General features: G+C 35.4%; 1 protein-coding gene across 4 annotated transcripts in view; it reads right to left on the bottom strand.

The window, feature by feature from the left end:
- The window catches only part of ATXN7L1 (ataxin 7 like 1), a 127811-nt gene continuing 112090 nt past the window's right edge, over nucleotides 1–15721 (bottom strand). For 2 of the 4 annotated variants that reach the window (XM_067316382.1, XM_013944526.2), the window contains 4 exons: nucleotides 15031–15152; nucleotides 10519–11452; nucleotides 5990–6064; nucleotides 3238–3732 (listed from right to left, as the gene is read on the bottom strand). In XM_067316382.1, coding sequence (XP_067172483.1) covers nucleotides 3652–3732; nucleotides 5990–6064; nucleotides 10519–11452; nucleotides 15031–15152 — 1212 coding nt within the window. In that variant the 3' untranslated portion in view covers nucleotides 3238–3651. Of the gene's footprint in view, nucleotides 2665–3237; nucleotides 3773–5989; nucleotides 6065–10518; nucleotides 11453–15030; nucleotides 15153–15721 lie in introns of those variants that run through there. The other 2 variants (XM_067316365.1, XM_067316375.1) reach the window with 2 other exon arrangements.

Here is a 15721-nt window from a genome sequence, read left to right as displayed (position 1 = left end):
TTTCTTACAAACATATAAATTATTTTATTTACAAAGCCATGTTACAAAAAAAAATAATAATAATAAAGCAAAAAACAAAAATACAATCGCTCACTAGAGAATATCTCCAGGCCCGGTGTTGAACCATGGCAGTATCAATCAGATACGTTTGTTCTGTTTTTCCTTTTTTTAAACTGTAAGCCATAGAATTTACTATTTACACCTACTTTAGACATTTATTCTGCTTACAATTATCACAAGCATGGAATGAATTCTATTTGATACTGCTAATACATAAAGGTGCAGGACAAAGAATGAAAATACTTAGTGTTACAAAATATGGATTGTAGAAAAGAAATTGGCTGTACAAGTATGGCCTTTTTTTTTTTTTTTTAGAATGATTGGACATGCTTTCTTCAAAAGTCTTCTGGAAAAGGTTCTAAAATCTGTAGTAGGAAAGCACAATATAGCAGGTGCAAATTCATTTCTGTGCAACAACAGTTATTTAATATACCCCATGACTGACCAGCTATGCAAAACCCACAGAGTTTTGTTAAAGTGCCATGGGTCAACAGCATAACAAAATATAAGGTGTAAATAGAAAAATTTCTTTTTTTCTCCTTTTTTTTTAAAACAATAGTTCACTGAGAATCAGCAATAATAGAATATGCTGTATAAACTATTCTCTACAAAGGTTGATCAGCACTATTTACAATTGTTACATCAATACAAAAGAAGGCATACAAGTTATCCAAGTCGCTTTTTTATGGCTGACGGGCCTATGCATTGCGTATGTGTAACAACCAAAGCTTCTGAGCCTCTATTGCTGGAAACGAATCACAAGATTTTCAGGCAAATGGGGAAGAAAAATAACTACCAACTGAATGCTACACTAATAATGCATTATAGGCTGGTCCAGTTTATATCCATTTTTTTCAAATATTTATTTCCATTTCACTTTTCAGGCTGAAATTTTTAATACATATAAAATTAAATAACAATTCTTTGATGATGAAAGAATACTGTGGGATTTTACTTGGTGCTTAGTTTTCCTGAAATGCTGTCAGCTGTAAGCCAGTTTGAAAGAAAAAAAAAATAAATTAAGCAGCATTCAAAGGACAGGCTTCATATTCCAGCTTTCCAATTGAAAGATGCATGGAAAGAGCTAAAACTTCCTAAAACTACAAAATTGCTCCTTCAGTAATTGACTAGCATTATTTCTCAGAAGCAACCACTGAATCTCACAACCACTGTTTTCCCTCTACAACTAGAAATAGCAGTTCATTGATTATAGAGGATGACTTTGTTACTGAGATTTTTAAACTCCTGCAGTTTCATAACTCAAAATAAATTAAAAAAATCAACATAGTACTGCTCCTAAAACTGAACAAGACAAAAATTGTGCAAAAATAACAAAGATATGTACACATTTTTCAGTCTGAAGAAATGTACAATAAAAACATAATCCAAAGAACATTTTAAAAATATAAACATTGCTTAAACTTTCCTAAGTTTCATACTGTTTCTGAAACTATTCCAGTCAGTTAGCTCTGAAGTATAGCAAAACATAAATTATTACAAAATTAACACTATAAAATTTATTTTAAGAATATTTCTAAACTTTTTTCAAAGGGTCTAGCCTTGTTTATAATTGCTTAAACATTTTTAAGTCTTAAAATTTGCCTTAAGCCTTCTTTTTTTAAAAAAGAAAGTAGTAATAATCTCCCTATTTGCAGTCTCTCGCCTTTCCCGAAGATGTAAATAAACCAGCATATAAGTGCACTTTTAACACTGTAGAAATAAAAATTAACTCCTCTGTACTATTGTCCCAGTACCTAGTATTGGTTTCCTGATTATAAAATCTATATTTTATTAAAAAATTATTCAGTAATCCTATAAGAAACACTGTCAGTGCAATTCTATTAATGCAAACCAATCTGCTCAACTCCTGTCCTTGCAAACCCAAACTGTTTACTTAAGTTATCAAGTACTATGATCTTAAGGGTCTAGAACTCCATCAAGATATGGGGATTTTACATGTTGAGCCTCTGGTAACATTAATTGCTGTTTGGCGCAAAAATCCTCTATGCATTGATTGAAGTATAGATTCCTTAAGAGCCTGATCCTGGAAGAGGCTGAACACTCAGAGTTCCCACTGGAATTAATAAATGCTGTGGGTACAGAGCACCAGTCAGGATTAGTCCCTAAAGTTGCAGTGCCCCAGCTGTTTGCAAATTGCTAAGAAATGCACCCAAATTTTATCCATAGGACAAGCTTAAATACAGAATTACTGTAGTTTTTGTTTAATGAAAAAAAATTGGAGATCATTTAAAATAAATTTAAATCATGATCTGATTTTTTTTTTTTTGGAATGTCCAATGTGTTGTGATAAGGAAACAAAGGGAGCATTGCAATGCTAACAGCTTGAAAAGGCATGAAACATAACTAAGCAGAACGCACAGATCAGTGGCAAATACAAGTGAAAAACTAAACAAATCACTATTACAGTTTTCTGTAAATTTAATTCTTTTTAAAACCACAAATTCATAAAAGGTTAAATCCATCTGCAGGACATAGAAAAGAAAAACCCTGTGGAGTAGGGCTGCTGAGAGCTAGAGATTATAGGCTGGTTCCTTTTCCTTGTTATGGAAGAGTCCTTATTCTACCAGTCCGGTTTGATGTCTTCTAAAAGAGAAACCAGAGCCAGGTTCAAAATCACAAAATGTCTTTCAGTACATAATACTTTAATAACATCTGCATCTGATAGCACAGGACTAAAACCAGGAATTTATGTTAAGTTCCCCAGTTAAATTCCATCCCTATTAAAAAAAAAAAAAAAAGAGAGAGAAAGAATCCACTCCAATTACATTAGACCTTCATGAAAAGGAGCTGCTTTGAATAAACTAGGTATTTCCTTTTGAAATTGCTTTTAGTATGCTTTGGTGAATTTTGTGTTAGTTAGCTTAGTGTATCTGGACAAATAAAGAGCAACAATTAAACAACAACTCTGAAGAATCTTTTCCTCTACAGCTGCATGTATTCAGCACCTCAGGCACAAGGAAACACCATATGGCATACATGTCACCTTCCTTTAATAAAATGATCTAGTTACTCAATATTTAAAAACCACTGCATACTGAAGTCTTGAAATATTAACACATTCAGGCACCTAAAAACGCTATGAAGACAAAAACATTTGATTAGTTATAAACCTACAGAAGGATAAAATCTGGAGGAAAAAAACTTTCAGTACATAGTATCAACAGGCACTGTGAATTGGACTGTAAAACAATCTTGTATTTGTACAACTGTAAAAAATCATGCCATTAGTGTTTATTAAAAAACAAGTAGGGTTTGTAGGAAAAAGTATTTTATTAAACCACCAATAGTTGGAAAAACAGACAAGCTTTTATGTATACAAACCCTTCGCCAGGTCTCAAATAGATGCAGTTCAAGTTAAACATGAATTGAGAACAAATTGTCTGAGTTTAACCTGACCGAGTTTAATGCAATAGGAGACAGCAAACAGGCTCCACAACAGTATCACCACAGTCCATGAGTCCTACACAGCAGTATCTGAGAATACAATGCATTTCATCACATGTAGCAAACGACCAGAAGAAACTATCTGGGTGAAATCCAAACAGCCACTAGGCACCTTTAGCTCACAAATCAGTAATGGAAAACAGGCAATTGTCCGTGGCGGGTCACTTTCACGGCACTACCAGGTGACCTCTTGCCTCTGAGGGATGCCTTCAGAAAGAGAGTGGGGAAACTCACTGTCCTAGTAGGACTGCATACAAGAAATAATAGGTTCAAAAGAGAGACTGGTTTTATGGCCCATTACAATTTTCAAAATGCCTCATTCTCACATAGTCCCTCAATGTCCTGTGGATGTTAAGGACCCCTCGCCCTTTTCTTGAGAAATAAGAATCTTCTCCTCCCCTTCTGACTTCCCCCTTTGCTCCACAGACAACAACTACCTTCTCTGACAAACTGCTTAACCAATTAACATAGTGAATGCAAGTCCAGAGTAACTGTTCTAAACTCATACTTAGCTTGAAGTTGCAATTCGATTTCAACTGACTTGTTTAAAGCCTGTTGTTCAGACTTGAATTCATGAAAACTTGGCTGTTTTTTCCAACTGTAACACCCTGTGTAATAATAGAGATCATCTCTGCCAACAGACCTTGCCTCACTTGGATTCTGTGATTATCATAACAACACTGCTGTTAAGAGCAAAAGAGCTCAGGCTGCCGTAATAATACCTTGACTGCCACAGCATATACTTCCCACTTATTATTATCTAATTAATAACAACTTTATAAAGAAACATTACTGCACAGTTTAAGCCTAAAATTTTATTCAGAGACTATACAGTTGCCAAATTGGAGATGAAAGCTGTCAAAGCAGCTCAAATTTATTTTGGTTGTGACAAGCATTCATTAGATAGGTAATCAGTATTTATGGTTCAAAATACTAAAATTCTGTGTTAGGGTTTAAAAAAGCCAAACATTTAATAAAACCTAATACATCTAATTTTATTTTTATTCTGAGCTCCAGTTTCAACTGCTAAACTGATAGAAGCACATTTTTAACACTAAAGATTCTCTGGGGCTAAAAACAAGCAAACACTTCTTTTTTCATAAAGTTACAGAAACAGGCAGGTGAAAAGTTCAGTAATAGTCTCTGTTTACATAAGGCTGCCACAAAATTAATGTTTTGTACTCTTAGGTTTTCCCATGGGATCTAGGCAACAGTTACCCAACAAACTCTGTTCCTAGGGTAGTGTATATTTTATACAAATACAGTAGGAGGAGGTTAAAGCAAAAAGGGTTATACTTCAAAACAGATTTATCCCATGTCTGTTACCAGCAGCTGGTAACACAGTGTCTCACACAGAAAAATGCCAGTCCATAGAAGCATTTTGGTGTGAATGGATTTTCCATATTGTTTTCCTTTAAATGTAGTTGTTCTTCCATATCTATATTCATTTGCATCCAGTAGCAAAAGAGATAAAAATTATTTTACTATTTGGCAGTTCATCACAAGATGGGAGTGACTCAGAATATTTTTAATGGGGACAATGTTGTGGGTTATCATAATGATAATTACTATTATTGCTCTTTATCTTTTGCTTTGTCTACATAGGAGAAATTAAACAGCCCAGCCATTTGGAATAACTACTCCTGTATAATTTAGAATACATAACAATTCTAAGATACTGAATGGTCATACAAGAAAATTCTCTGGAATAGGAATTTTAGCTTACTTGTGACTACACCTTAGTGAGGTGGGAAACCTTGTTCATATCAAAAATTCTGATAATGAATTCTTGATAAACTACCAAACTTGGAAAGTCAAACAGTAAAGGCCAGATTAAAAAAAAAAACAAAAACAAAAACAAACCATGAGTCCTCAAAACAGAAGGTAACAAAATTACCTGTCTACTAATCTGTGTGGTAAACAGGCATGGTGGGAGTGATAAGGATTTCTTACACTTTAAGAGGAATTCATATTGGGCTGTGATACTTAGTTTAGCTTCGCTGAATAGTCAAATCCCGTCTTCTCTCTGTCCCGTTTCCCTTTTTGCCTGTTTATAAATGCTGCCCCTTCTGTACCTGTTTTGGGACTTTGCTGTGCCAGCTTGCTTGACAGGAGAAGTTAAAAAAAAAAAATGCATTAGCTTGGCTGGATCCTGAGGGGATACAGTTTCTGCTGCTGCTGCCAGCTTTTTCATGACCAAAGGAACAGCCAGTGGGCAGCACATAAGATAACTTGAAGCATATTACAGGTGGTGAAAAACAAGCAGAAAACTCCAATCTTAGAGGGGAAAACAGCTGCACAAAATATTAAATGAGAGGAAAAAAATCTAGTATTAGTTCACTGAAAAAAGCTTTGATTTATAAAGAAATGTATTTATAAAGAGATTGTATTTTAAGGCTTTCCATAATAATTCAAAACCACTTGAAAGATTACTTAAGTACATCTGTTTTTTAAAGCAACTTACTTGTCTGTTGTGTACCGGGTTTGATGTACTCGACGGACTGGATTGTGACAAAGCTACACTGCTATTTTTTCCAATCTGAAAGACATTAATTGAGCAGTATTGAGAGGAATATTTGTCACTTGAATGCACATGCTAGTAATGGCCTTCTCTTTCCTGTGTAAAGTGGTACTAATTGCTTTGCATTTGGAACATAGGTATTTTTGCTATTCCATATTTTAAAACATACTTCTTCAGATATAATCATAATTATCTCTTGGAGCCTGTATACTTTAAATAAACTCTTAAAAGGCAGATAAACATCAGAAAACAACATCAGAAATGCTAACAGAGAATATAGGTTGCAAAACCCACTTCAGGTGTCTGGTTTAGTTAATGTTGTGACCAGTCTGACATGAGATACAAACTGATTAGAGATGGCTGCTTCAGCATGTGCATCTTGTAAGAGCCTTCATAGTTAAACTATGCCTGGCACAACGTGTGCAGAGAGGGGCTGTCAGGGCTGGAGTCCCATCGAGACGGCAGAGTAACTTTGTGCAGCCAGGCAGCAACCGACAGAGCACAGAGTGTGCACGGGCACAGAACTCCTCCCCAGGAGGCCTCCCCCCACCTTGGGGGTCAGAGGGTTAAAGCAAGTGGCCAAGCACCAATAACATGCCTTAAATTATTCCATTTTCTTCCGCATAGAGAGTCTTAATATTTGCTTTATTGAGCAATAATAAACCAGAAGAGTCAAACTTCAGAGGTTTAAATTTGCAATTATATCAATTTACTGGATCAGAGATTTCTTTGGGAATGACTGCAAATTAATAGTGTGTATACACACACATTTAAAAAGTACTTAATTAAAATACTGTAGTAAAACACATGCATATTTCAGTCCTTGAGAAATTATAACACTCTGCAAGAGCAATTTCTCTTATTTTTTTCCACAGTGACCCATAAATATACCATAGATATTTCTATTGCAACACAAAAAGGGGAGATAGCTGTTGAGTCAAAGGAACAGTTTCCCAGGGATTAAAAGGCTCATACAGAATTAACTATGGACATCTACCTATAAATTGCAGATGACTAGATTTTGAATAGTTATTTACATAATCAATGGATTTCAAGTAATTTCAACTTTAATCATTTGATGGAGAGGTAGTAAGAACCTGTCTTTTAAACATGGTGAGAAATGCATTTGTGAATTTCCTACTGAATGTATGGGACTTAGGCATTGGTTTGGAGGGTTTTGACCAACATTAGGTTTTTCTCCTTCCTTTTTGCAACATCATTTGCTATTTCGTCATTTGATTTATACTGTAGAAGGTAGCTTTTGTATCCATATCCATGCTACTGCCCTTTCTCACGGTGACTGTTTAGAACAGTTTTTTCTATTCACATTCTATCCAAAAGAAATATATTAAGTTTTCACAGTCAATTTTGATGTGTAATAGGCAGTTCCTGTGGTGCACAAAGATTAAAAGCTAGGGCTCTGCCTACTCTGTTCACCTTCAGCTTTTTGTTTGTGTGCCACAGCTGCTCTTCTCTAAGTAGTAATGTGCTACATCAGGCTTTTTTTGATGTGCAAATCTTGAAAAAAGACACACAACCTTGTAAAATCCTTCCTAACCATTCAGAACATCATTACAAACCTGCAACAGCACCTGAATAATATTAACAGGTAAAACACATGAAGTCTGTCTTTTTTCAACAGAAGTGAGGATTTACAATCTTTCTTCTTTACATCCATCATTATGATGCTCATAAAGCCCTTTAAAGCTTGGATGTGAAAACTCTTTACAATAGAGTACAAGTACATCCCCATTTTAAACATGAAAGAATAGCCACTAAGAAATCGACTTGCTGAGATACTAGAATCATGAAAGGGAGTAAAATATACCTCTGCAGGCTTTCATTCATTCAGTGCTTCTAAGGCTAACAGACTGATTCTCTACATAATACAAACAAAGCAAGGAGCAACACAGCTTGCAGCAATGCATGCTGCTTCGAGCTGGTTTACTGGCACACCGTAATTCGGAGCTGGAGGGCCTGCACTCAAGAGCAGAAGGGTAATTCAGACAGACTGAACAGTTATGACACTCAATAAAAATAAGAATGAATTCCCAGTTGTGTTGGGTCTTTAATGATGGGAAAACCATTTCAAAAGGATTAGGATGAAGCCAGGAGTCAAATTCTTTTCTTATAAAGTAAAGTATACTTCAAAACCAAATGATTAAGACTTTCAGATACTATCTACCTGGGCCAGACTTGAGTTAGACTAGAACAGTTCCAGAGCCTATCACCAGTCACTTGAGCTTTTTTTCAGTGCTCTTACTCTCTTAATTTAATTTACATCAGGGAACAGGAGGAAGATTTTAAGTGACACTGATTTTTTTTGGTGTGGAATTTTTACTGTGTTTGCATTTCTAGAACACAGAAAATCAAAATAATAGATCTTAAAAGTGATTTAAAATATTCTGCTCTCCAGAGTTTTAATACTTACATGTAGAGTACACAATGTTATTTGACCCATATGTTTATGTGGGTACAAATGTCATTTGTTTACAGCACAAATAAAGTAGGAAATGTCTATTTTGTATAGCATACAATTCAGTATCCTTGTCACAAAGACAATTAGCTACCAATCAGAAATCTGAAATACAACCAACTCCACTTTACTTCCTATTTTTGTTTATTAGTGTAGCTCCAAAGGCAGCATTGAGAGGAAAGTATGACTCTACTTTTATACACAAACACACACACATATGTATATATATAAAATTATCATGTTTAAATATCCTTATATCATAACAGTCATTATATATATCTAGCCTCTCACTTAAGGGAAGATTATTAGTTTAAATTACATATTCACAGATATTAAAAAAGGACCTCTAATTGATTCTTTATGGTTTATTTACTTCCATTATTGTGCAGCGTGCTGAAATACACCACAAACTGGAACAGGAACGTCCCAGGGTAACATGCCAAGTCCCTGAGAGAGTTAGAATTTGAACTCAGGACCTCCTGAATAGATCTATAAGACTTCTGCAGACTGCACAATCTACAGATACAGTCTATGTACTGTGAAAAGAGGATGCAGTCCATTTCTTACAACCAGTATACGTACCAAAGTAACAATCTGCAGTTACTTTTTCTTCCCATTTGAGATACTGTGTCTCAGGGCAATTTAATCTTTTGGGGTACGCTTACATTTCAAATATCAGATGTGTGACAGAATGATGAATTTACAGCATGCTGTAAATGACTGGTGACTTAAAGATTAGTTCTGATTGCAGAACATGGATTTAAAAGGCTTAGAATAGAAAGACAATGCCATTATCCATTTTTAAAAGCCAAACAGATCATCTCAGCTGCATCTCTACTGGGAGTAGGAAAGAGAAAATATACTTGTTAAGCCACTCTGAGACTGTCACTCTGCCTGCTACAAAAGTGTCAGAACTTGTTCATTCCTTCCACTCCTGTCTGCTACTATCATCTACGGATTGCCTTGCCCAAGATATTATCCTATTCCCAAATCTCATTTTATGACCTGTGTCTTCAGGAAGTGAGAGTTTCATGAGTGTTCAGAAACAAAAAAAAATGTCTTAAGCTACCTACTCTAGATTTTCTAAGGTATACTGTTTTCTCTGTTTCTCACTGCCTTCCAGAGGTTAGGGTCAAGCTTTGTTTTCTCTGCACTGCAGAGTACTGTACACATTAGCAGAATTAACAGTAGATCATTATATAGATAATATTGGCAGTGTTTCACCAAAATTTATCAATTCACATATCTTATACTTTTGTCCTTATATAGCATCATGATCTGAAATAAATAAATAAATAAAATCAAAGCTCTGTCGTTGGTGACAATGACATAAGAGATTGCAACCTTATCTATTGCTCTGACTTCAATATTCTGAACACTTGCGCACTTAACCCCCCCCAACTGTCCATTAAAGGCCATCGGATTAGTATTTTAATTTCTTAATTTTTTCCACTTTCAAACAGGAAACAGCATCTTAGGTCCAGCATCTCAGATTCCCCCCAAGGAAAAGGTAGATGTAAGCAGTTTACATAGGAGAGAAATGAGGTGACTTACATAACATTATAAAATGAATCAGTAACAAGTTTGGGAAAAGAAACAAATGAACAGAAATGCTGACTCTTATCTTCCTGTTTTAGTAACAGACAATTTATTTCAGAGAGACCAGATTTAAGATAAGAAATTAATTTCTGTAAGTTATTTAACCATTCTGGACATTCAATTTTACTTTCAAAGATACAAATGGCTACTTTATTCATTGAATAAAATTTGTTATAAAAATATTTTAATATAGTATAAATGCTTTTTGTACACTCAAAGCATCTTCCCATAATGGGTACAAAATAAATACAAATATGTTTCTGTATTAACCTATGGAATAAATAGTGTGATTAAAAACAATCTGAGGCAAACATTATACTGTCTTTTTCATAATGCAAGAAATATTTCAAATAAGTCAAACATGACCCGCAAGAAAACAACTGGAAGAGTCCCTTACCTGCCGAGAGATGGAGCTGCTTGTAGGATCTGGCACCGCAGAAATAAGGTTGGCAGTGCTCTTTCTATGAACACTATTCATACCAGGCATTTTAGTGATTTTACAGGCTTTGCTACTAGAACTAGAGTTTTTACGTTTTTTTCCTTCTGATTTGTCGAAAGAAAGGGGTAGAGAAGACACTGCATTATGTGCTCCCAGGGAGTGGTCCCCCGAGTGGTGCACAAGAGAGGATACAGACAAATTAGAAGAGTCAATACTGCTTACTACCATGCTCATATGTTTTACTGAGTCTGTTGAACTACTTGATAATGAAGTCCGTCCTGAGGGCTCCGATTTGGCACTGAGTGGGCTTGTTCCATTATTTGTATTGTGCACAGACATACTGTTATAGGAAGATGTAGCCTGATAGGAGTTCAAAGTTGAACTGGGGTTCAGGACACAGTTCTTTTTGTGGGACCCTGAAAATGAAGATGAGGAAGATGTCTGCAAAGATAACGAAGACGACGACTGCGGCTTTTTCTTTTTGTTACTTGAAGACTCATCACTACGAGATGACAGGTCTTTAACTTTTGAGGATTTGCTGGTTTTTGTTTTGGATGGCTTGTGGGATGGGGAAGGGATGACTGCTGGCACTGGTGACACAGCTGATGGCGCCTTGAAAGTTGAGTCCATGATACTTAAACTTGCAGCCACATGAGGAAAAGCTGTAGTGTGTGACATAATCGAATTCGTATCCGACGTTGTCACGAAGGCTGCATTTGGTAACATGGCTGATGTCATTATGTAAGAAGAGGTGATTCTTGAATTGATAGGTGTTGAAGGAATATACACTGCACTAGGGTTGCTGAAAGGCTGCAAGACTGATGCTGGAAAAGGAGTGGAGGCATGTGCTGCTGGAGAAGGCATGGGGCTATCTGCCGCAGGAGGAATTTTCCTAAAGAGGGCGGTGGGAAGGGGGAAAACAAACAAACAAACAAAGAGATTTAGATATGTATTTTTCACTCTGCCTAAGAATTTCCACCTGAACAATGAAGATAGGAAATAACTTCCTGGAAGGACCAAGTTATTAAAAAAGTCAAACCTAGGTCATTCTAATTATGACCCCTATTCTACCAATCACATATATTTTAATATTCACAGTGCAAAATAAGCTCTGCAGTCTACAACAGCTTAAAATGTTTTTACTTCTGATTTTTGTTCTTCTTTCTAAACTTGCAATTCAAATATTAAGTTCTTTGGGATTTAATAAAAAAAATAAAATAAAATAAAAAAGACCGACCCATGTGTTTTAATATTGTAAGGATTCAGTAAGGCTGGATCCTGAAGTATATTTTCCTAAAAATTTATTTTAAAATGAGGCACATTAATTCTATGAAGGTAGTGGAGACCTGACAGAAGATTAGGTAAAGAACTATGCATCATAATTTTCCCTACAAAATTCTGTCATGGCACATGACTCCTATCCTTTGTAGTACCTCCACTAATCCAGAACTGTCCTCCACTTCAGCACAAGGGCCCCATGTGGCAATTTAGTGTATGATGTTGCCCTTTAGCACTTTCTTACAGATTTAGTTTCCTTTTTCCTCTCCTATTTTACAAAACAATTAAAAAAATGCGAATAAAATGCCTGATAGTAGACCTATAAACATGCTAGTCACTATGTTTCATTCATTGTATGTGCTTTGCTTGAAAGTGCAAGTTGTGGAACAGTTTAAATATTAACCTAAACTTACAAGTTAGATTGATGAGGGTCGCAACTGAGTCAGTTCTGGGGTTTGTGAATCACTTTATCACTGAGGTTAAAGGGGGAAAAGAGGAATCAGGTAATTTAGTTCATCCCTTTCCCAATGCACTATTCCCAACGGCCCATCTGAGAACTGGTTAGTCGGGATTAGCTAGGTAAATTATTTATTAGTTTCACTGATACTGAAAAATTGACAGAATATTAAACAATGTTTGTAAGCTCTATAACGAGTTGAATACTATTCAGAGAATAAAACATAATAATATCACCTGTGAAATTAGTAGGCTATATTCAACTTCCTTTCTACTCAGCCACTAGTAGTACATCTTTTATTGCTTTATATAGTCCAGCGTTAACAAAGAACCAGACTTCCATAATGTCTCTTGCAAAATTATTACGTGGTCTTTTTTCATCATTTAGACTAAGATATAATTCTCAGTTTAGTTCTATTTCTCTTGGCTAATATCCTCTACATCACCATAACTCAGCATTTGCTATCCTTAATGCTGACACCTTTTCAATGTTTAGAGACCTACTCTTGCCCTCAAAGAAGTATTCCTAATCAATCTTTTCTGGGGTGTTAGTGTTTTATTATAAATCAAATCCTAACTACAGGTGTTCTCTCCTGCTCTTCTTCTTATGGAGACTCTCAGAACACAATGCTCACAGCAGAAATACATATGGGGTTACATACAATCTCTGCAGCCAAAAATGAGCAAGTTCTGCTGCCCATGACTTGCTACATGACTTTGAACAAAGCTGCTTACAAGATCCGTTCCTCAGTTTCTTTATTTGTAAAGAAGGGCCAGTAATTCTTAGCCACCTTTGTAAAATACTTTGAGAACTAGGGATGAAAGTACTTCTTAAGTGTTACTATTGTTCTCAAAATTTGACCTTGCACTCTTTACCCCTTGTCTCAGCTGGATGAGCCACAGCTACAGAGCTGCACTAGCATCAGTTATAAAATAGCAGCTTTACACATGCCCCTGCTTGGGAAAGACAAGAAAAGATAAATCCAGAGGAGGGCTGAGGATAACAGAAGAATACAACAGGGATCAAGCACTGTGAGCTTCTTGTGTTCTGTAAACAAATATTGATGGAATTCGTTACAATATTAGACTTTTCAGAAAGAGCTAGAATTTGAAAAAAACATTTAGAACTGGATTTAGTCAGAGCAGGATGAGGCCTGTTTATTTCTTGTATCACCGAACTAATATGGAAATTGTTTTTGTTTTTTCATGATAGGGGTGATACTAGTGACATTTTCTCAGATGCATGAATGTCTTTTCTCTTGACAAACAAAACCAATAGATAAAAACCTTTCATCTTTCTGTTTGGAGACATCAAATTAGTTTTATTTGTGGAAGGTAAAACAGAGTGGCAGACTAGTAAACAGCCAAATTTACAAATTAGAAGAGAGGACCCCCTTGCAGATCAAGCACTAGCTGAATAAACGAACACGAAACTGGCCCTTTTATGGCAAACCCACCCATTTCCAAAATAGGTCTCCCAGGGTAGTAGCAGTTATCATCAAGTTACCAGGTTAGTCAGACAAGCCAAGCTTTAGTGTTTCAAAATATATATTCAAATAAAAATCAAACCTTGTTTATCTAATGGCTGCCATCCAATGAATATAACACAGTCCTGATAAACAGTAACATGAAACACTGCACTTTAGTGTCATTATAGTGGAAGACATATGCATGTTCCATAGCAGAATACAAAAAAAAACAAAAAAACCCACATATCTGTAGATCCCATGAAGCTTTCAAATAATTAATTTTTTCAATTAGCTTTTTTTTATATATATATATATTTTTAGTAGTAAAGTCTATTTTAATGCATGCGTGTAGCCAAAGCCTATAGTGCTTGGAACCTGTGTATATGATACAGAGGTGTTGTGTGTTCAATATGCAGTCATGAATAGAATATTAAGACCTCAAAGCCAGTGAGTTTAGAGGACGCTGGACTTAAACAAACGAAAAAACAAAAACAAAAAAACCCACACACTTATGCTATCTTACACACTCTGGCAAAGGTCTAGTGAATTCCTTTTCACACAAGAATCTTATGGAGCAAAGGCTGAATAGGAAATCTGATGTGTGATACAAGTATAAAAAAGTTTCCCATCCAATTTTGAGGGAAAGGAAAGAGCAGCATGCAAAGGTCCCCTGATTATGCTCTTCATAATCTGTTGACTGGTCAGCAGTCTCCAGAGCTGTTTTAACAGCAGAGAAAAGAACTGTTTGATATGTTTATTTCGGTAGAGACAATTTTGTACAGTTCAGTAAAGATTAGGTACATCGGTGCATTTTTCTAGTCTCTCTACCATTATGTCCATGATGTCAAGAATAACTTATAGGCCTCTTACCAAGTCTCAGGTAGAAACCAGCCTATGTGTAGTACAGCTATATGATAGCAAGACATATCTCTCCAAACCCAGAAAACACTGAGCTTTAATGCACTTAAAATGTTAACAGAACTACTCCTTCTCCCTAGATATGGAGGAACTTAAAAAAAACAAAACAAAACGAAAAAACCCACCAGTCCTAAGTCTTAAATCTGACAGAAATTTACTTCAGAATAGAAGCTTGGTCTTCTGTTGTGCTGCATATTCTTTAACAGCAAAGTGAAAACTTGTATTCATACTACTAGCATGACTTAATGCAAAGGTAACTTTAAAAATGCTTCCCATGGAGTGTTTAATTTAAAACTTTTACAAAATTAGAAATATTAAACTACCCACCAATTATAAAACTCTCACTTACTTCCACATCTGTGAATTCAAGTGTTTTTCTACCATGGAGTTTAGTGCGAATCGAAAATGGTCCCATCTTCTGTCAAAGACATAGTACCCTCTTCCCATTAAGCGACTGCCATATGAACAAAACTGAAAGAAAAAAATGTTTCGGTGCGTTTTATAAATAAAACAAGTTTATACATTATAAAGTAATTATTATTTATAGATCAAGACACACATGTATTATGTAGATAAAATATCTTAAAAAGGGTATTTTCCACTATCTGCAGCATAATTACTTTTTGCATGACATATGAAATACATGCCTAATGTTTCAGGTTAGTGTAAAGTATACTTCGTACTTCACTAACAATTCAGTTTACTATCAGGTAGCTATATGTAGCAGGGAAAGTATATAAAACCTTAGGTACTGTTGGGGAGCATTTCTGGCTTATACTATTCCTACTGCCTCAAAAACACAGTTATACTATTCTGTGCCCATTAAATCTCATAATTCTGTAACAGGAATCAAAATACAACTGAAGAGGAAAAAGACACAATGGGATTATCTTTAGCATCTATTTCATAAAGAAACAAACTAGTGACATCTCAATAAAAGAAAACAAAGCATCACCTATGGCACATCCTCTACAAAAGGGCGCCCGATACACTCTTCACAGTGTATGGAAATCAACCAAAGGACAAACAAATATTTTCAG

This window comes from Apteryx mantelli, chromosome 1, assembly GCF_036417845.1.
Source record: "Apteryx mantelli isolate bAptMan1 chromosome 1, bAptMan1.hap1, whole genome shotgun sequence".
NCBI lineage: Eukaryota > Metazoa > Chordata > Aves > Apterygiformes > Apterygidae > Apteryx > Apteryx mantelli.
This window is presented reverse-complemented; position numbering and strand designations above follow the sequence as displayed.